The 22,969-nt window shown below is 43.4% G+C and overlaps 1 protein-coding gene across 4 annotated transcripts; it reads right to left on the reverse strand.

The window, feature by feature from the left end:
- Nucleotides 1-205: 205 nt before the first annotated feature.
- On the reverse strand, nt 206-22,969 carry WDR86 (WD repeat domain 86). Of its 4 annotated transcripts, XM_039549453.1 has the most exons (8): nt 22,578-22,718; nt 21,893-22,177; nt 19,024-19,165; nt 17,334-17,573; nt 17,141-17,249; nt 8,237-8,372; nt 3,296-3,399; nt 206-1,370 (listed from the first exon to the last, which is right to left on the reverse strand). In XM_039549453.1, the coding sequence occupies exons 2-8, from the start codon at nt 22,053-22,055 to the stop codon at nt 1,152-1,154; spliced, it is 1,113 nt and encodes a 370-aa protein (XP_039405387.1). In that variant the 5' UTR covers nt 22,056-22,177; nt 22,578-22,718; the 3' UTR covers nt 206-1,151. The 4 variants fall into 4 exon arrangements, with proteins under 4 accessions (XP_039405387.1, XP_039405385.1, XP_039405384.1 ...); XM_039549451.1 differs by lacking the exon at nt 22,578-22,718 and adding an exon at nt 22,798-22,969 and having other exon boundaries at nt 17,141-17,573; XM_039549450.1 differs by having other exon boundaries at nt 17,141-17,573.

Genomic DNA, 22,969 nt, shown 5'->3' on the forward strand with positions numbered 1-22,969 from the left:
CTCTGGTGCCTCCTGGGAGGCAGGACAGTTCCACACATATCCAACTCCAACCCTAGCAGAGAGGGGAAGGCAAGAAATGTTTCCAAAAATCTATGTGAGTTTTTTTCCCCATATTCCATCCATTCTTAACTGCTGTGCTTCTGCAGCCAGGCCACACCCCCTCTCCCCCCCATATATGAGACAAAAATAAAAACTAGACAGTCAGTTGTCTGTAGATACCACATGTTTATTAATCCATTCTAAAAAAGGATTACAGCAGTTTTATCTTGCTGTAGTACAGAATAAATAAAGCCATAAAAATAAAAACATGTGGTTAGATATTTTTGTACTGGTTCTACAAAGAGCGATATCTGCAAATAGAAAAATATAAGAACCCTTGGTAATTCATGGCTCAGTGGTTATCAGAGAAGGATGAACCTGGAAAAAGACTGGGAAAACTCTTGAGTTTGACTGTTTATCCAATGCTACTGGCAACCTAGCAAGACACAGCTTTGGGAGGAGGAAAGACAACACAAGGTCAGCAAATAGGGCTGAGGTTTAGCTTGTTCTGTGGCTTATGTTTTGTTAAAAAAAAAAAAAAAAACAAATTAATTTCTGTCCTACTACTCCCAGCTTCCCAGAGAGGTGTCTAGTCTGCTTTAAACTCCTGCTGCAGAGCCAAACCCTCCTGTGCTGGCCTTGTCAGCCAATGCCTGACCCAAAGGTCAGCTTGAAGATGGAATTCAAGGCCATCTTTCACTGCAGGACACGTTTCACTGCCACACTGGGCTGAACAGGGGTCATGGGAGCGGGCAACAGCAATGGCAAAACATCTCATTAGGCACTGGGCAGCCAGAGATGAAACACCTCTGTGCCTGAGGGAATTGACATCAGCAGCCATCAGGAAAGTTCCTAATTGCACACACAGAGTGGTACCTCACCTGAACCACGCTGCCTCCCCTCCCAAGCCCAGAGCTGCTCAGCTGAGTCATCTGCAGCCACAGGATCTGACCTGAGTCCATTTGGCAGCCACAGAGAATCCTGGCTCCTCACACAGAGGTTCAGGCAAAGCCACTTCCCATCTCTTTCCAAGTTCTGGTTTACATGGACACAGTGGTGCAGAAAACAAAAGGTTCAGCTTTGCTCACTGACATAAAGCCTGCTCTGGGCAGTCACATCAGTTCAACAGCCTCGTGCTCCCCATTCTCTTGCTGTACCATACAGCCAACTTTATTGTTGAAGAGACGAGAGAGACTCCCCTTCTGGGAGCTCCTGCCCTGCACAGACCTCTCCTTCTTCAAGCGTCGCTTATTTCTCTTGCATATTCCCCGGATGTCCCAAATCCGTAGTGTGCCATCATGGGAAGCTGTGTAGAGCAGCTCGTTGTGGATCTGGAACAACAGGGTCACACTTAATACCGAGCCATACGGCTTGGAATCGGCACAATCAAACTGTCAAAAGTCAGAGCAAACACAGCTTGATCCCAACACTTAGGCCTGAGCTCATTGCAAGAGTCAGTATAAATTATCACAAAAGCTGCTGAAGTGGGATGAGACATTACCAAGTCAGGACTCATTTCTCAGCCACTTCACAGAGCCATAAACAACAAGTTATTTATAACCCAGACCCTCTAGAAAAGCAATGGAGAACTAAACCCAGTGTCAGAGCAGGCTGTGGCTGGGAATTTCTGCACTGTTTTCAGACTGCTGGTTTTGATGTGGAGCTTAAGTAGGCACCAAAATCATCATCAGTGGACAGCAGGGGGTTCTGCAATGCTTCCCTTCTCACTTCCCTTTCTCCTTTGCAGTAAGTTATAAGTACAATTCCTCCTTCAAACTCCACTGTTCTTCAAAGCCTGCAGTAATTTAACCTGGATTCACTGCTGTGGTTTCATTTCCTTTATGAACCATTTGCTGCTGTTGGTAATGTTCCCAATTGTCCTCATCCTGCCCTGGAAGCCAGAAATCAGTCTTGATGATCTTCCTGTTCCTGCATCAGTCTTGTCCCCGCCGTGGGTACTCTGTGCCAGCCTGCCCATGCTGTGACAGTGAGCATCCCCCTGGCTTACATGAAGCACCCCACAAGCACCCCACCCCTCATCCAGCTCTCCTTAATATACTTAAGATCACCTTAAGATTGCCACTTCTCAGTGCTCTCTCTTCCCAGGTTTTATTGCCCCTGTACAGCTGGAAATTAAGTTACAAAGAAGAACACAAAGCCAAGCTTTGGTCTTGTCTATTCTTGGGGCTGCCCAGGGTGATTCTATCAGGTACTCCCCAAACACATCCAGGTGCCCACCTGCTACACAGCAACTGCCCGGTACTGGGAGTTTGAAGTTTAAGATCATACAGCCCCTTGCTAAGTCAGAAGAATATACATGAAAAAACCATATTTACAACTTTATGTGCTTGGGATCAACTCCAAAAGAAATTTTATCTCCTCTCTTTTTCTTTGGACTGTCAGCCTGCCAGAATTACCAACGTCTCACACTGTTAATGAAAATCTTCATTCTGCACACAGCTTATACTGAGTTCCCAAGGCAGAGAGCTGCAGGTTCTTAGAGTGGCTGCTTCATCTCTGGAAGTGTTCAAGGCCAGGTTGGAAGGGGCACTGAGCAACATGGTCTCGTGGAAGGTGTCCCTGCCCGTGGCAGGGGGGTTGAAATGAGGTCCCTTCCAATGCAAACCCCTCTAAGATTCCATGGGTTTTGCATGGCCACCAAGGATTATTAATTCCTCCTGTTTTAACTATTAAATGCCAGTCTCACTTGAGCCTAGACAATATGCAAACATTAACTTTCAGTTTTTAGCCAGAAGCAGAGACTCCTCCATTTGCCTGGCAGGATGTGGGTCAGATATCACTGCTGCTTCAGACTGTTTAGGGATGCCATGCCCCAGGGCGGTTCGGGGGATGATGCTATAATTATTCTGCCTGCATAAGGCAGGAATTTCTTTTCCCCTTAGAGCACTGCAAACACTTATCATTAGTGTCTTGTAATGGAAAGGGTCTCATGAGGCTGGAGTCCATTCCATGCCTCACAAAGCATCAGTTCATCTGTCTCAGTTCTCGTGGCTGCTTATCCAACCTGACCTGAAAAATCCCTGATCCCAGACATGGGGTTGTCCCTGGGGACTTATTCTGTGGTTTCACTTATTATTATTAACAAGCTTTTGTAAAACTACATACAGAATATTCAAGTCTTATCCTAGAACAACATCCAATCCAAGACACACAGAACAGTCAGCCACACCAGTTCCCACAAAAAATGAGGGAGCAACCAAAAGGAAGAAACCCCACCATGAAGCCCCTTCCTGACCTGGATACAGTTGATGATGAACTTGTGTCCTCGGAAGATCTTCTGCAGGACTCCACTCCTGGAATTGAAAGCTCTTGCACAGGCATCACCACTTCCTGTGAACACTGACACACAACCACACAGCACAGCCAGATGTGAGCAGCCACGTGAGGTCAGTTCATACAAGTTCATAAATGTACCTAAAACCAGCTCCCAAGGGACCATGACATATCATTTTGATTCTCTCCTCAGTCAAACCAGATCATTTTTATTCTGCTGACCCCAGCATGCTTACTTTCAGCTGTATTTTTCAAAACACTGAACTGTCTTCAGACTGAAGTTCCTACACACACCAGCATTTCACTCCACACATTCAAGTATCTATTTCTGCTCTTCACTTCCACAGATGTCTCCCTGCCTAAACGTGCCTCAATAATTCTAAGTAGGCAATTTATCTCAAGTCTGGTTTTAAGGATTTCCACTCAACCTTTCATTTGTTTTGCCAGAGTTATTTACAGCTTTCCATTCAGTACTCCAGTGTCTCCATCACTTCTGCTGCTACAAGTGGGGCAGGGCTGGGGTAACTAAATTGAGCATGACCAGGAATGTTGGCTATTCATCAGGTTTCCTTAGAGTACCTTACATGTTGAAAGAAAAATTTCTCAGCACTTCAGGATCTTCAGATCAGATCGCCACAACTGGTGCATCCAGAAACTGTAAGGCCATGTTAATATTTAGATTTTGTACTTAGCAATATGACCAAAAAGGAGCCCATTTTTCTGCTTTAAAGGTTACAAACTCTCTTTATAAACACTCACTTTCCTTCAGTTAACCCAAACTCCTCAAGTTTATCTAGAGAAAAATATTTCAGAGCTGCAAAAAGCAATATATTCACTGGTCCCTGCATTTCATGTCTTTGTAAAAGCCACTAGCATGGAAAGAGTTTTACAAAACTGGAGTGCCTGAAGGCAACAGATTCCTTATCTTTTGGGAGAAGTCAGGGACTGAATCTCTAAAGAGGGGTGAAAAAATTATCATGGTAGTAAATTCAGGACTACAATAACAGATGAGAGAACAGACTATGTACTGCCACGAGCTTTTTAAATTCAAATGAAACAGCAGGGAGCTGGGCACCTCATGGGTGCACCTCCAAGAAACATCTGGATGTGGAAAATCAATGTCACTTTATATGGGCCACTATAATTCAATTTCCAGCAGAGTCCTGAAAAAGCATCATGTCCCACTCTGCAAATGAGTAACAACAAAGTAAAGCAGGGAACAGGTACTGATTTTTTTCCCAGTGAATGGAAATCACTTAATTCTGTTACAGACATGACGGGAGTAGGAACCAATTAAGAGCTGTTTTCACTATGCAGCTGCCAGTTTACTTCAGCTATCAGGACTTTGCTTTTGACAGACATCCTTTATGTCTTTTGAACTGTCACTCTAGATTTAGGAAGTGTCTCTGCACCTCTGAGTTTCAAAGAAGAGCTGTTGATCTAACTCAGATTTAGCATTTAAATATATACTTATATATACCACCTGTGAAATAAACAACAACAACAAAATAAAATTAGTTTTCATTTTTTACTTAATTTTCATAGATCCTTGGGAGAACAGTTTTGAAACATTCCCCTGGAACTTTTGCAACATGAAAAAAATATAAACCACATTAAATTTTTAACAGCTGTGCACATACTTCAAGAGAGAAATAATCAACATATCATTAAATAAATTAGATTGAGAACCAGCTGTAATATTCCCCATGCTATTAATTACACAAGCAGAAAAGCCACTGGAAACACATTTTGAGGATTTAATGCTTAGTTTTCACATCTGTCTGGACTCCCTGTACTCTATAAAGTGATTTTGGAAACCGACATGTATTTTTCATCTTTCTTCAACTCTATTTTCTTATTTAGACCACAAACTCTTTGGGGCAATGAGCCTTTGGGCACTGATCAGAGAGAAAGCAGAAGAATTAAGATCTTCTAACAGAAAATTACCACTTCTTGGCTGAGATGTATTTTTTCATGCACTGGTGCAAATGTGACATAAACCATAACAAATATAATTTATACTGAAGCGTTTTCTCCACATTTTTAAAAGACAGTTCTGATCCGTCCCAGGTGAAGTGACAGAATTTTAAGCTACACTAGTTCCAACACTGGTATCCAGTAAACATCTCTTTATAATTCCAATTCTACCAAAATTATTAGATAGTGTGGAAATAAGTAATGGATGCACCACAATAATGCAAGCAATCATACTATATAAATTAATTTTAAGGGGAAATTTCCTCTTTCATTAATTTAAATGCATATAGTGCATTCAAACAAATCCCTAATATTTTTCTAGAGCACTTTTTCTACCCTTCAAGTGGAACAATTCGATACTCCCTGTTTCACACTTTTAGTATTTTTGCATTTGATTTAAATTGAGATCTTAAATAACTCTGTGAACTCTTCTATCACACTACCAGGATGTTCTTCATAGATCTGACTAAATGCAGCAATATTGTCTTTATTTTAATTTAAAAAAAGAGTGTTGTGGAAAAATAATGTATGTGTATGGCAGGGACAGGGTGGTAGAATGAGGGGGAAGAGAGAGAAAGCTGCAGAGCTGATGGTGGTGGCATCAGATAATGAAACTTTTGTTTGAGCTAAAACTTTCTTTTCTTTACAGTCTGGTCTAGTCTCTACTGCTTGCATGAAGAGTAGGATCAACACTGAAGAAATGCAGCTCTGGAGGTTTCATTACTGAAGGAGACAGTCTCCATCTCCCACCCCAACACAAACGTTCCTCACAGGATCAGGCAAATACCAACTTAGCACAGTTAGCTCACCTTTGGCTAGTCTTGACAAATTCAATATTTGGGTTTGTGTCTTTATAATGAAAAGGGGGCAAACACACAAACACACAAAATCATTGGTATTTTGTCTACCAATGATCATCCTGGATTACAATTTCTGGTTTCATTTCCCTTGCTCTACCTGCCTGCATCTTGGAGCAATAATAACTTCAAGGTGCAGTGTAGGTTCAGACCCTTCCTTTCCATTTCAGCCTTCTAGCCAACTGCAGAAGCTGAAATCAGCAGAAATTACTACTTGCAGGTAGGGGAGAATGGGGTAGTTCATCCATGTAGGTGAGGAGCTGAAATAACCATAAATTACAAATAAATAAATTACAAATAAAAGCGGTGATGTGGGACTCATGCTGAAAGGAAGACCAAAAAAGGTTTCCAGACTAAAATTCTACCTCTGGGCTTGGTTACATGCTAAGTTTCCAAACATAATTAAGAAATCAATTCAGTTACTGGTTTATAAATGTAGTGAGGAAAGCATGGTGCCAGACAACTGCCACTAACTGTGCAGGTACAACTCTCTGCTAACGTGCACCATCTTGCATCTGTCAGCCATTTATCACCATCACACTGAGAAGCTGCCAAAAGAGAGATCAAAGCCCAGATAGCAACCATTCATTTAGTGTGATGTGTTCACTTCATAGCTGAAGTGCAGAAACCAAAATCAGGAAAGCACTGTGAATGCCTAGGTTAGTTTAAGACATCCATAGCCATCTCCTTCAGGGTAGGAAAGAAGAAAAGGAGAGAAGAAGAAAAGGAGAGAAGAAGAAAAGGAGAGAAGAAGAAAAGGAGAGAAGAAGAAAAGGAGAGAAGAAGAAAAGGAGAGAAGAAGAAAGGAGAGAAGAGAAAGGAGAGAAGAAGAAAAGGAGAGAAGAAGAAAGAGAGAAGAGAAGGAGAGAAGAAAAGGAGAGAAGAAGAAAGGAAGAGAAAGGAGAGAAGAAGAAAGGAGAGAAGAAGAAAAGGAGAGAAGAAGAAAAGGAGAGAAGAAGAAAAGGAGAGAAGAAGAAAAGGAGAGAAGAAGAAAAGGAGAGAAGAAGAAAAGGAGAGAAGAAGAAAAGGAGAGAAGAAGAAAAGGAGAGAAGAAGAAAAGGAGAGAAGAAGAAAAGGAGAGAAGAAGAAAAGGAGAGAAGAAGAAAAGGAGAGAAGAAGAAAAGGAGAGAAGAAGAAAAGGAGAGAAGAAGAAAAGGAGAGAAGAAGAAAAGGAGAGAAGAAGAAGGAGAGAAGAAGATCTTTCTTGGGAAGCAAGTGAAGGCACGTCAGGTCCAACACCAGAGGCAGGATAAGACCAGGATGACACAGAGAGAGGTTCACTGATAAAAACAGAAGTGCTGTCTTGCAACCCAAACCCAGACATGTAGAAGGAAAGCCAGCACAGAGAGGGATTTAAAGAGGGAGGTTTGATGGTCAGAACATACTGTTGTGTCAGTAATAGACACTGATGTACAGAAACCACTGTAAAGAGTGAAAGTGGGAGAGCTGAGTCCTGAACATTACTAAGGCAAGCACTGCTTGGCTACTGGAGAAAGTTGGTTTGGGGAACAAATCCATGAATGGGGACAGGTAATGGGAAAAAACTTGTGGAAAATGAGTCTAGGAGAATGTCAGAGCCTGAACAGGAAGCCTAACAGTTAGAAAGGAGCAGTGAGCATCTGAGGTGTGATTCTGGTTTAGGACAGGGTGTTACACAGAGTCTACAAGGCAGCAGAGGCTGGCACAGGGCTGTGTGTCCAGCAGCAGCAGCACTTTCTGTCCCTAGCACACAGCAGAAGCAGGTGACAGACACCAGACTAGTGAGGTTAAACCACAGCTACACAAACAACCCCCAGACAGCTCAGGATTTAAGCCACTTCCCTTGGCAACAAAAACAACAGAACTGCCTCTTCATTTGTGAGAAGAGGGAGGTGGAAAATGGAGGGAAGGTCTAAGCTTCCCACATGGAGTGGTGCAGCAGTTTGGTACTGAATGTAAACATGCTGGAGTTGAAAAAAAGTGACAACTTCACAAGCATTCAAAATTATTCTCCATTAACAACCTTCAATCAAAGACAAACACTGAAAAGAGACTGGAGGGGGCTGGACAACATAGGAAAGGCAACTTACAGATCCCAGCATGGTATTTCAAAGTGCTAACGCTGTGTTTGTGAGCCTTGTACGTCTGGATCCGCTCCCCAGTGTCTACAAACCAGCACTTCACTGTCCTGTCCGTGCTCCCCGAGTACAGGTGACGATTCACCAGCTGAGGGGAGAGAAAAACACATCAGCAATGGCCTCTCAGGCACCTCCATGAGAGAGCTGCACTGAAGGGACTCATCCCAAGTCAGTTTCCAACTCAACAATGAGCAACAAGCTGCACCTTGAAACAGAGGGGTGGTGAGCAAACCAACCTTGAGTTCCTCACAGTCGCATCTCCCACTGACTTCTGGGTCTTAAAAACAGCTCCCAGCTTTGAGAACATAAAAATTTAGCCCTTCTGCTGATGCCAGCAAGCAGGATTCCAGGGAGCTTAACAATGCTAACCCTACTTCCATAATCAGTTTCATTACTAAAGCCTCAAAAAACCCCCAGCAGTGCAGTTTCTGCAAAGCATATTTGACAAGAATTCTTACCAGACTGTAAGTTTTAGTTACAATAAAAAATTCAGAACAATTCTGAGTAACAAAAAAAAAAAAAAAAAGGTAAATTAAAATCCTACACACCATAAACCAGGGCTTACGTTTATCATCACTCTGCACAAGTCAGTATTTGGAATGACTAGCTCTTCCTTGAAACTGTTCTGTATCTACATTTCCACAAGTCTTTTCAGACTGTTATTGAATGATTAAATAATTAACCATCCTGCCACAGGTTTTTAAAATATCTTCAAGCAGATTGTCTTCTGCTCTGTGTTTCCCAAAGAAGAACAGTGCCTCATTGCACCAGTCATCCTGCCCATTGTGAGAACTCACTGGTGGGGAGGATGGGGTTTGTTCCATACAGACAGGACAGGGAATGACAAAAGGAAGGATTGCAGTTGGGGAACAGAGACAGAGAGAAAATAACTGACCTGTGCAAGACTAAAAAACCAGCCAGTGCACAGTAAACAAACTACACCGAGCCTGGAAGCTCAGCAAGGAAAAACTCCACAGTGCATAGAAAAATCTGGCATTCTCTGTCTGTGTAAAGAAATCAAACTGAAGGTTTTCACAGCTATTGCTCTGTAGAGCCCAACTCCTGCTGAAGGCAGCCAGTCACTGCAACACCTGGCTGTAGTTCAAGGTAAGTTTTACAGACTTGCAGCAACCTCTGCATCACAGGGATGGAGACACAGGAGGGAGAATCCTGACCCCCCCACCAAGGAGTGGAATTTGCCTATGGAGCAATGAATGGTACCTTGTCTGCCCCCAAACACACACATCAGAAGGTCCAAATGACCAGCAGTGCACAAACCCCTGATGCTTCTCTGGTATCTCCAGGAAACCAACAAATGACAAACCAACTTGTCATGGTCTTGCTTGTAGGGCACTTTCAAGAGCTGGTTCTTCTGCCACCTTAGATTTGGTCCCCACTCTTTGCATACGCTGTATCTGTAAGGTTGGAATGTTGTTCATGCTCTTCCATCTCCACTCCCAATCCAAAAGGGAAAGACCCCATTCCCAAAAGGCATCAAAAGTGAGCTTTGTACAAAACAACATTGCCCTGTGTTACAACAATGAAAAAAAACGTTGAGATACGAAGCATTACAGTGATGGGATGGTGATAACCCACACAAGAAATGTGTGCAGGCAGACCAAGAGGCTCCCTGGCCACAGCTCCCACCAGCCCAGCTGGAGCAGGACATGCCACACATCCTCCCAGCAGAACCTGGCCTGTGGGAGAGATTTCATAGCTGAATGCCAGGAGCTTGTAAAGCACAAACCACTGTAAAAAGCCAGCAATACTTTGAAATGTCACTTCCTATTACTTTTAAGCTGTTTTAGGAACAGCATTAATACGGCATCTCCATGAGGAGAGAGAGCGAATGGCCAGCGGCACTAACAAAACCGAGAGCCACAAGTTAGCCTGAGGAAGGACTTTTAAATTTCAGTCTCTCCCTGAATGGGCATGAAGAGCATTGTCATGTGCACCTGCTAAATGGAAGAGGATGCTCTGAGGCAAGATCCTGCTGTGTGGTTCGTGGCCAAGTGTTGCATTTCTTTTTTAGACATCTTGCTAGCAGCATCAACCCGCCCACTGAGCAAGGAAAAACACTAAATTATAACCTCCTGCAGGTAAATGCCACTCTGCATTAATGGTACATTAGGTTAGGCCGCTTCATTTCTACATTTAAGTGGGTGTATCAATGCCAAAGTGAAACAAGAGAGCTGCAGCTTGCCTGGATTTGCTAATTTGTTAGATATAAAAATGTATTAAATTATGTGGACTTACTCAGGTAATTTATAGCACCAGGATTTTAAGAGCCTTAGAATCACAAAATGGTTTGGGTTGGAAAGGACCTTAAAGATCATCTCATTCCAAACCCCTGCTATGGGCAGGAACACCTCCCACTAGACCAGGTTGCTTCAAGCCCCATCCAAGCTGGTCTTGAACACTTCCAGGGACAGGGCAGCCACAGCTTCTCTGGGCAACCTGTGCCAGGGCCTCCCCACCCTCACAGCAAAGAATTTCTTCCTAATATCTAATCTAAATCTACCCTCTTTTAGTTTAAAACCTTTCCCCCTTGTCCCATAACTCCATGCCCTTGCCCAAAGTCCCTCTCCAGCTCTCTTGGAGCCACTGGAAGGGGCTCTAAGGTCTTCTCCAAGTCTTCTCTTCTCTTCTCCAGGCTGAACAACCCCAACTCTGTGCTTGTCTCCATAGCAGAGGTTCTCCATCTCTCTTCAGCATCTTCACAACATCCTCTGGACACGCTCCAACAAATCCATGTCTCTCCTGTGCTGAAGACTCCAGAGCTGCATGCAACACTGCAGGTGGGATCTCACAAGAGCAGAACAGAGAAGAAGAACCACCTCCCTTGACCTGCTGCCCACACTGGTTTTGCTGCAGCCCTGGACATAGTTGGCTTTTCAATGTCAGAGAGCTGGTGAGATGGTCAGCACATCAACCATTTCCATTACATTCAAAGCCTTTCTGCTGCCCCATGAAACACTTCTGTGCACCTTCCTCCCCCTCACCAATTTAAGCAGGTGAGCACAGTAGCAAAGGATTCTCAGCCCTGCATGGAAAAGGAAATATTAACAGGTTAAACTATCTACCAGATGCCACAGACTGAGCTTGCAGCAGACCCAACAGCAAAATCCAGGGCAGGCTCTGACTGTCACACAGCCCCTCATTCCCATGGCATTTTTATAAAACAGCATGAAATGGCTATCAGTGGAGAAAGCCATCAAGAGCTCTCAGCTCAGGCTGAAGTTGCAAATCAGATATGCCTTTAGTGACATGATAGGCATGATCTCATCCAAGTTGGTACAGATTTCCACAGCTAAGATAGTCCCCATACAGTCACTGTGGTCTAGGACAATTCCTCTCTCTCATCCTGAGGCACATCTGAAACAGATCATGCCTTAAAACTTGCTATTTCTCCTTCCCAACAAGGACAACCTTCTCAGGTGTAGCCAGATCAATTAAGGCAAGATCACTCCTCCTTCACTTGACTTAAGATAGGTCTAGCTTACAACTCCAGCCTAAGTTACAACACTTCAGATATCTGCATTTAATCTGTATTTAAAATAATAATCATCATCACTTTCTGTTCCCCCAGCCAAAGCACCTTACAAGCTGGCCTCACACTCTGTGGTTTAAAAACATTTAGTAGACACAGTTACATATTCCAGTCTGTGACTGCCCAGAGAAGAGGTGGTATTTCCAAACCTGTATTTTCCTTGGCTGGCTTTTGAGCACTTGGTTCACTTTGGCCAACTGCCCAACAAAGCTCTTGACACAGAAAACCATGGCCAGGCAAGGACACCTGTGGCAGAGTGGACAACACAGAACAGATGTGCAGCTCAGATACCAATGGGCTGAGTGGACATTTCAAACCCACACAGCTTCAAAAACATTAAAAACCTGACAACAGTTTGATGCCCAGTTCTAAAGCCTCAGCTAGACAGCAGAAAAAAAACCATTGCATTGATATTTGCAATTCTTGATTGTTAATTTTTCTCATTGCTATGAGAGATTTTGCTTTGAACCAGATGAAACACTGAGACGTGAATGGAGCAAATTTGTCTTAACCCTCGGGCCAAAGCACTGGAGATGTAACTCCATGTCATTCCATGAAAAGGTTCAGTCAAACTGCCTGTGAGTTGCAGAGTAATAGCAGTAGCAAAAGACAAGTTGTAAACACTTCAGTAGTTACAGGTCTCATTAATAAGAAAAAGCTTGGTTGTAGCCCCCAAACACACCAGAATTTTAATAAAAAAACTAATTATCACATCCAGGGTTGGTCTCTCAAGACAATCACAACCCTGTTGCTTCACAAGCTTGGCTGAATGGATAAATGCAGCAGCTTAAGACAATTTCTACCCGTAAGAATGCCAAAAATATCTGCAAAAGAGCTGTTTAGCAGGTATTTCAACCTTACAGGAATGGACTTTGCCCTCCCAATTAACCTTTGCTATAAGAAACAATTTTTAAACAGCCAAGGAGAGGCAATTGGTTCTCCAAAGAGATTTGGACACATCCTTTTGCTGAGGGTCACTGCACTCAAACTGGCTCCCATGAACTCCAAGATGAGTTCACATCAGCAGCCACGTATCCCATCACCACCTTATTCTTCTCGTGGGGGTCAGTGTTCCTACAATCTGGAATTTTGGTCTTCTGTTCACAGCCACTTCTAAGTCCAAAATCACCAAGCTGGACCAATCTCAAGTTACAACTATGTAAGGCTTGGGCTGAGTTAAGAGTTTCAGGATCCCATTCAAACCACATCCATTTTAACGAGCTAACAAACTCCCTGTGGTCAAGAAATTGTTGGCACTTTTTTTCCTGAGAATCCATCTAGAATGAGCTCTCTGGGCTGGCTGTTAAGAGAATGTTTTTCAACTTTTTTACCGCAGTGCAAAGTGATGGCCCAGAAACATGTTTCATTCTTAGAGGTGTTGCACACCTTCACATTCCTCTCATTCACATCTTCATCCTCTGATGCAACAAATACAAACACAAATTATGAAAAAATCCGTGCACTTAATTTAACTGGTGTGGCAAGAAAACATTTCTTTACCCCACATGATCACAACAGTTAAGCACATAAACAGAGTTCAGGCAGTGGCTTTGTTCAAAGCATTCTTTTCTTCTAGTCAGCTTTAAAAGGCAACTGAAGGGAATGGTCCAAACAAAGGATCTTTTGCAGGAAAACCAGAAGCAAGTCTTTGCCCACTCATGTTCATGTTCTTCAAAAGGGAGTTTTCTTGCAAGAATGTTTGCTGTAGGATCCAAGCTAAATTCCAAGCTGGATCATTTCTCTCTGCCAGCTTTGGGCAGCACAATTTTGATAAATACTTGGAGGCAGAACAATCAGCAAGGACAAAGCAATCCTTGTGAACAGTTTGCAAAGCTTCTTAGGAGAGACATTTAGAAAAACATACACAAGTAAATATTTAAATCAGGGTTATTCAGCCTATTGCAGGCAGTCACATTAAAGAAAATGCATGTTTGATTTTAATTGCAAATATTGGTCTTTAGCCAGGCCTGAAATTTTTAAGTGGAAGAATGAGCATGAGCTATGTGATTACACTCAGCCCACCCTTGCTTTTTCCCATCACTTCCTATAAAATCTCATTATTGGCTCTTATACGAAGAGGGAGCTCCCAAAACAGCTGCTGTACTTCGTCTGCCAAGCTATCAACACACCACAGGAGAAGGAGAGTGAAGAGTTCTGGCTGCTCCACTGCGAGTTACCTTGCCTGACTGGGAAAGTCATGTAATCAATGCTGCCAAAGCACCTAACATGGACCCAGTTCCCACTGCAGATAGAAAGCCTCCCAGCAGAACCTCTCTCTGTGCAATTTAAATGGTGGAAGGAAGAGAAAACTGGTATTATCACAAGCTGCAGAACTCCTTTGGCAGCAGAGCACACACAGTGGGTTCAGCTGGTCACCTTCACCAGATTGACTCCTGGACAGCAGGACAAGCCTGGGGAATATGAACAGCTCACCCTCATCTCTCCCTTGTCCAGAACCACCAAGGATAGGGCACAAGGGAAAGACCAAAGCTCACCAACACTTTCTGTTCTGCCATGCTAGGTAAGAGTTGTTTCCAGGCTCCCCTACTTACACTACCTGGCAACAACACCTTAAAGGATCTTCAAGCAACTGGGGAACATTGAAAATCTGAACGTGTCTGGAGCATCACTCCCCGGCTTTCCACACACCAGCACTGCAGGAAGCAGCGTGGAAAACATGGGTGTGCTTTATGGCTATCTACCCAGAAAACTCCTTCAAGAAGCTCCAGGAATTTCCATTCACTGCTACAGCAACACTATTGGTGTTTACTGGAAAGTAATGGGAGATGACTGGAACAGGCCAGACGTAATTTGCAGAAGTTCAGAACATCCCGGGGCATTCCTGTTAATAACAGCTTTTTAAAGTTGGGGAAAATATGGTCTCAATATCCAAATTTTTCCTGATCTGCGTCCAGGATGAGGAATCACATTGAGTATTTCTCAAACTTTTTGAAAGGTCACCCTCCCTTAGGGATCTTTATTTGAATAAATAAAATGAAAAGAAGTCTCTATTTTTCTTTTCCTTTTTTTCTCCCCACACAAGCATTGTACCACCCAGAGAACAGGTAACTGCCTTCAATTCCTGGTACCAACCCAGCTCCTCCAGGACAGGAGAGTGAAAATCGGATGTAATTAGCAGCTCACTGTTGCACTGAAGAAAACAAATTACTGTCATCAATTAAAACTGCTGGCTACTGTAAGCAAATCACAACTACCTCCGAGTCCTCCAGACCCAGGGTCTAAAAAATACCATTCCAACTCACTGCCACAGATTGCAACACTGTCACCAGGAAGCCTGAGGCAAAAAAGGCCCCCAGCACATATTGAGAACAAAACAAAAATAGTAATAAAAAAACCACCTCTATTCAGGAAGTTTCCTTTCTGTTGAAACATCTTTGTATGGATTCTGGTGATTGACCCCTTTCTAAAAGAATGAAAATACCATGTGGGCTGTGCTGAGTGGCAGCCAAGTGGAACAGAAGGGATAGTGTTGAACCCAGAAAAGCAGAGAGAGGAATTAGGAAAGATCGACAGCCCAAAGCTATTCAACAGCAGTGACTGCTTAAGCTGGGATAAGTTTGAGAGGCCTGAACACTAAATGCTCTCTGTGGGGGCTGTTTGTACTTCAGCTGGACTCTCCCAGCCCCACACATTAACTGGTGATGAGAGAAGTGAGGGGCTACCATATCAAGAAGATTTGGCCAGGGCTGTTGCCGACACAGTCTTGGCAGCAGCAGCAGTCTTGTGTACTCTGAATTGTTCAGGTTTTCCAAATAGATGTATTGGTTTTGCTTTTCTTCTCCCGTACAAGAAGTTCTGTTTGTTTAAAGCCATTGTTTAACTGTGCTCACAAGCATTGCTCATTCCTGAGCATTCAAAGGGCGTAATTGAATTTCCCAGGCTTCTGGGAGAGGTCAAGCCAGTTTTGTGTAACAATTTTAGCAAGAACCCAATTAAATTAAAGCAACCTCTGTTGTTGACAATCTGTGCGTTGGAGAAGGGTTACAATTAAACAACAAAACATAGCGTGACACTAAGGACAACAACAGATTTACTTCAGCATCCTCAGAGTACATTACTACAGTATCATAAAAATAAGGTTTAACACTGAGAATTTATCCAAGCAAGACAAACATTACTCCAGGGCAATACGATTTTGTGGGGGCTTGTTTTTTTTTCCTTTCTAAAACTGGAGGAAAACAGAATTCCTTCAGTACTGCTATGTTTTTAGTCCACTAGTGTCAGCTGTAACTACCTTATTTAGAAACAAAGGCAACTTTTACTAAAGAGCTGTTAAAGATACATCCTGCAGCCTCTGTAAGGGAAAAACATTTATGGACAGCAAACACAAACAGGGAGAGCAGCGAGAAAAACTACTGTCATTAACTTCAGTCAGACACATACATGTATAAACATTTATGCTGACCTGAAACTGAGTTACAGACCATCAGGTACTCTCTTTAAATACACTATTAGCATTTTCTGGTGGATAATGAGTGTACAGGATAAGTGCTTGTGCGATAGTTTCCCTCTCGCTTCATCTGCCTGAACTCCTCCTCTTCCCTGCAACATTAACAAACCTGGCAGCATTCAACAGAAAAATACTGCAAACAGAAAAACAGAGTATAGTTTTTCAGATCACATTACATTTTTTCCCCTCTCTCCTCCATCATTTCCTGATTTCTCTCCCCCATGCTCTGCTTTTCTTTTCCATTTTCCTTGCCCGTTTTCTTGTCTTGGCCATCTGTTTCTCCCTTTCTTCTCTCAAATCATGTCTGTGTGGTCTTTAATGTAGGATTTCTTTCAGCTTTATGCTTTCCTATTACCTTTTGCCCACAGTTTTGGGTTGGGCTTTGGGTTGGGTTTTTTGAAGTTATCTGGCTTACTCTGAGTGTTTTTCCCGTCCCCTTTTTAAGTTACCTGACCCTGTCCCTGTTTATTTGCTCAGGTTATTATCTTCATAGTCTGGTGATAGTGAGCCTGATTACACAATCCCACTCAGATGAACAGTGCTCTCAGCACACCTACTCATGAGTTCCACAACCTAGTGGGATTTATATAGATATTGAGCTAGAAGTTAGACCAGGGCAACCACTAGAAGCTAAGAGGAGATCAGAAAGTGTTTTAGAGAAAGAGGGTTTGCCTCAAGACCAGAGAGCACTATTCTTTTGTTACTACATGAATATTTAAGCTCACCATTTATAACCTGTCTCAGAAGAGCTTCTTTATGAATGAAAAGACACCTGAGACCCACATGAGTTAAGACATAGACACCCAAAGGCTCTCAAGGAAACCTCTGCCCTTACCTCTAGGCAAATTACTGATCCTTGGTGCTCTTTGAAGACTTTCAGCTGCTCTCCAGTGACAATATTCCAGGTCCTGATGGTGTAATCCGTGCTGCCAGAGAACAGCTCCCTGTTTGGTGCATCAAGTATAAGGCATAAGACGGCCCCAGTGTGTCCCAGCAGGGTCTGGTAGCAGCGCCCGCTGGACACCCACCAGACCTTCACAGTGCAGTCCGTGCTCCCTGTCACCAGCAGGTCCCTGCTCACTTTCTCCTCCTCCTCCTCTTCCTCCTCCTCTTCTTCCAGCACATCCCTGGAGGAATAGTGAGCTAGAGTCAGGACACAGTTCCGATGGCCCCGGAACTCCTGGATTTGTTTCTCTTTGTCCACACTCCAGCAGCGGGCTGTCCTGTCATAGGAGCCACTGAAGAGATAGTCCTTGGCAACCAGGATTCTGCAAAAAATAAAGTTTGTGTGTATGAACAGTATTGATCTTTTTACATAACCATCTTTTGTCCCAATTTCAGTGCCAAGTACCCCAAAGTATGAAACAGCAGCATGAACATAACATCTTTGGCATTTTTAAAAACCAAACACTTCCCTGTTTCTACTTTTAAAATTGAGATCCCTCATTCAGGTACACTGATGCAGATATTTTCACACTATAGCACTGTAAATTTGAGCATTTTGTTTTGCTAAAATCCCTTCCATCTGGGATTATGAACTTTCTTAAGTTATATATAATACCTAGAAGTTTGTTGTGTTGTTTGGTTTGGGTTTGTTGGGTTTTTATTTAATTAATTAATTTTTGGTAATTATTAATTTATACTTCTTTATAAAAAATTATTTAAAAACAGACCTATGACAATAACTTAGAATTAGAACAATAACAACAACACAGCAGCAAAACAACATTCCAGGAATCTGAACTATAACTGACAGTGTGAAAATAGCCATCTTTCCATCATCAAGTAAGGAGACTGCAAGAAAAAAAAATACACCTAATTTCACTTATTTCGGGATCTCAAAAAAGGTAAAGCGAGAGCACCCCACTTATTACATAAGTGAAGAGCAAACCAGAGTTTACAGCTCAGGAATTCAGCTTCCTGGGCCTTCAAAATAATGAGTTGTAGCTGCACAAACATACAATAACAGAAAAATCTCTACAGTTCATCTTTCCAAACCAGAGATAGAGAACATCCATAACTTGCCTTCTTTGTCAGCTGAGCTTGGTCCTCTGGAACCTTTCAAACAGGCAACAAAATCATATGAATGGGGAACACATTTCCCATTTGCTGATTCAAGCAAAAATCAGGCCAGTGCCAAAACACAGAGCCAGCCTTCCTAACTATTTACAGAATCTCGCTACATATCAGATGTGTTTTGAGTTTAGAAAGGAACTAAAAAGCCCACATGCCCACAAGAAAAGAAATGTTAAAAAAATACCAATCTTTGACTGCTCTATTTGTCATTAATTAAATCCAGTCCAACTATTAATATGCACTTCAGATGGACAGGCCAGTAAGCCACACACAGTAAGTTTATTATTACTTCATTTGCCCAAACAGAAATAATAATTACAGAAAAATCCTGACTTTATCCCTCTTGCTGACACAAAAGCTTGCCACAATGTTTTTAAACCTATTTATCAGAAGCATCTGTTATCAATTGGATAATTTCTTCTGGAATTTCTTTCCTAGACCTGGATTCCATTCCCCTGCTGTGTGCCTTTCATTTCTCTCCTATCTGTGTCAGCAGTGTTGCTAGAAAAACTAATCACTGCAGCACAGAACATGAACTCTGGGGTTTCCACAGCCCCTTTTATGAGTGCAGTAATGGGGAACTGCAGTGAAATGATAAAATGTGTGATAACAGATGACAGAAACATGAGGGGAGAACCCCACCTGTTGACAATTGATGTGTGGCCTCTGTAAATGGCCAAGCACTGCCCGGTCACTACGTCCCACTTCCGAATGGTGTGGTCAGCACTGCATGTGAAGGCAGCCTCGTTCTCCAAGTGGCAAAAGGTGATGTAACTTTCATGTCCTAGGAATAACAAAGGAAATCAGTCACTGTGCTTGTAGACTAGTCCAGCTCTTCACCTTAACCAAAAGAAAAATACAAACTAATGTACCAAAACTCCAGTTTTAAATGCACCACTGTGCTCTTCACATTTAAGGATTTGTGTAAAGCACAACCATTTCAAGTCACAGCAGAAATATTACAGAAAAATTCACTGGTATCAGGATTAAGTGAGAGAGTAAAACAGTACAGTTCCACCAATCAGGTAAATCAAACAGTATTATAAAAATGCAATGAACTAAACTAATATCAATATAATAAAACTCAGACCAATTAAGTTTGAAACCAGTAGAAAACGAGCTTATTTTTTAAAATTAAAAAATGCTTTTTCTTCCTTCTTCTGAAATCAGGGAGAAAAAGGCTGCATTTCATCCCAGCCCATTTATTGTCAGGACACAAACAGTCATAAATCAAAGCACGAAACTCTGAAAAAATGACCTGAGACTTACCAGCAAGTTTAATTTCATTGTCCAGGCAGAATGAAAAGCAAACAAAAAAACATATCAGGTAAATAGTTAGCCAATTCTTTCTCCCACCATGACTAATAACATGAATAAACACCAGAATTTTCTAAATATCACTATATCTTCAAGAAAATTACACAGAAAGAATAAACAAGAGCACAATTGTCTATACAGTATTCAGAGTATACAGAGATTCTACAGTTACAATAAAAACAGACACAACCACTGGTCTAAAAACATCCCACTGACAAACAAGGCAATGCCAGAGAAGAGGAAGCAATATTACCACCTCAAGCTTTTGGTGCTGCTTAGCAAGATATGTCATTTTTCTATTGCAACAATAAACGCACCACATTTAAAAATCACCTTAGGATTCAAGTCCCAGCTTCATCCAAGACCTCTTGTGTGAAATTGCTGTCACCTATCTAATCATTGGACTACTATTACCTTGAACCCTTGTGTTTTAACATTTAGACTGTAAGCTTTCAGGAGCAGAACAGTTTCCTCTTAAGTCACTATTACAAGAGTGACAGTTATGGTTGAAGTTGGTGGACCCTACTGTGACTTAAATACGATCCTTTGAGAAAAAAAAAAAACTAAGAAGGGCAAATGTGATTAAAGAGAGACAGATGGACAAAGGTATTAGAAAAACAGAATGTTGTAAAATAAAGAGATGGTAAAAAAACAGAGGGAAAGAAGACTGCCCAGTAAAACAGTTTCACTGACTGCAAAAAACAGATTTCACTACAACTCCTATAGTTCAAAAGCCTTATTGTAGTTCATAAGCAAACAAGTATCCACACTACAAACATATGGCTTGTTTCCTCTAAAGAAAATTCATCAGATGCCAAAAATTAAACAGATCATCAGGGCTATAAGCAAAACTACACTCATTCTCCCATATTTGTGAAACTTTCTGCAAAGCAGCCTGAATGGATCAGGTTGAAATCACTGGGATTTTTCTTACAGCATCTTGTAATCCAGCTCTGAGATGAAAATAGCACCTTGGTTACTGCACCAAAGTCTGCCAGTCAGATTTTAACCATCAGTCATACCCGACCCACACACAGGATGCCAAAACCTTGTGGCAGACAAGGTTTGGTGCTGGTCTGGCCAAAAGCAGCCACCACACAAGTCTACTGGTTGTGCTGTGGTAGAGCTTGAAACTGCACTAGAGATACAGGTTTATCAGTAATTATAGCTTGTAAAATTAAAATTGACACGACAACTCTGTGTGTGCAAAAGTATAAAATACATACAATTATCTGATTCGACTGACAGTTAACAAACCACCCAGCCAACCACCTTCTTCAGAGTTTACCCTAAACACTGGCACTACTGGCAGATTCCATAATAATGAATGCTATCCAATACATTTCTCTTTCTAGTTAAAAGTTAATTAGTGGTTTAAAAGGATTTCTAAGCCTAAAGCAAATGCAGCGAGTTTTCCAGAAGCTAGAACCATGGCAGGATGTGGGGAAAAAAGACAATACTCCATAGTGAAAAACAAGCAAGCAAGCAAACAACAAGGAAATCACAGCAATGTGATCTCTTCTTTGGAAGAAAAAAACATTAGAAATTCCAAATTTAACAGCTTTATTTTTTCTGTATGAAAAGAACATGAGTGGGAATACAAACATCTTTATCCTATATCTAGATGTTTGCATGACCACCGGGTCTACAGAGGTTTTTTTTCTTTTCAATTACTAATATGCTAGTCTAAGGATAATAAATTTTGTTTAAGATGCAAAATGAATTGAAACTGAAAAAGCCCAGCAATTAACATTGCTGTGTGTCAAATGAGGAGGGAAAACAAAAGTAACCTATTTTAGCAAGGTTCCTTTCCAGACCTCTGGGTCAAGGGGTTCTAAATAAAGACCACCTGGAAATGAGATGATTAAAAGCACCGGAAAAAAAAAAAAAAAAAAGGGGGGGGGGAAGAGAATAACAAAAAGTAAGTCAGTATTGTTTCCCAGTGTAAAACAGGGCTTCTAGAAATTGACATAAGTTAAACAACTTCGCACACCCTGAGATAAAAGGATCCGTGCATTCAGTAGTGCTGGTAACCTGTTTTGGGTTGAAACAGCTCCTGCTTCACGTTGCTATAATAAACACCAAAACAAGCAGGATTTTGGCTGCCCGGCAGGGACTGAAAGAGACCAGAACATGCTGTGTGGCCTGTGCCATGCTTCAGACCCAAACCCCAGGCGAAAAGCCGCTGCCGTACCTTGGAAGTGTCCGTGGCACTGGCTGTCGGCGGTGCTCCAGAGCCGCGCGGTGCCGTCCTCGCTGCCCGTGAGCAGCCGCTGCCCGTCGGGGCTCAGGCTCAGCCAGTTGATGCCCCCTTGGTGATCCGTGCAGACCTTCACGGCCGAGCCGCTGTTCCCCATCCCGGCGCAGATCACGGGCGCTCTGCAGCCCCCAGACCGTGGTCGGGACCTCCGGCCGTGCCCCACAGACAGACTTCTGCCATTACCTCAACTCCGGAACATCAGCGCAGCAGTCCAGGCTCCTGCACACGGACACAAAGGGGGAACGGGAGGGCGCGTTAAATCATTTCATCTCTCCCTGGATGCATCGTTTCCTCAGCCAGGATGAGCCGAAGCTATTGAGCGCCTGTTTCCCCGCAGGATCCGAAGCCCCACGGCGGCAGACGGGCGCACGCGCTGCGCGGGGTGCCCTTTGCATGGGCACCGGGGCACGTTCAGCCCCTTGCGGGGACTCAGCCCGGGCGGCGGTACCGCTACCTGGTGCCCTCGCCGAAGCTTCTGCTTCTTAAAGCAATCTTAGGGCTGACTTGGGGCACGCCGAGGAGGCAACGCCTCCGAGATGGGAGCCCGGGCTCAGGCGGCCCCCAACGCCCCGGGCTACCGCCATCCCTTCCACACGGCCGCCGGCATCTCGGCACTTACCGTCCCCGGCACGGCTCCGGCGGAACGATCCCGCACTCGTCCCCCGGGCTGGGGGAACCTGCTCCAGCCGGGGCACCGGAGCCACCGCCGGGCCGACCACAGAGACCCCCCCACCGCCGCCGCCTCCGCCCCGCGGGGAGACGGGAAGGGCTCCCGCCGTGCCCCCTCAGCCCACCCCGGGGCGTGCCTTCACCCCCCGCCCCGGCCCTGCCTCCATTACCCCCCGCTCCACGTTCGAGCTGCTTCCCCCCGCGGCGGCCGCCTCGCCCCGCCCGCGCCTCGTCCTCCGCTCCGGAGGTGCCCGGCAGCGCTGCCCCTCCGGGACGGCCTCGCCCCGCAGCGACTCCCCTTCCCGGGGCTGCAGCCGCCCCTGCCGCAGCTCAGTCTCCCGA

This window comes from Corvus cornix, chromosome 2, assembly GCF_000738735.6.
Source record: "Corvus cornix cornix isolate S_Up_H32 chromosome 2, ASM73873v5, whole genome shotgun sequence".
Classification (NCBI taxonomy): Eukaryota; Metazoa; Chordata; class Aves; order Passeriformes; family Corvidae; genus Corvus; species Corvus cornix.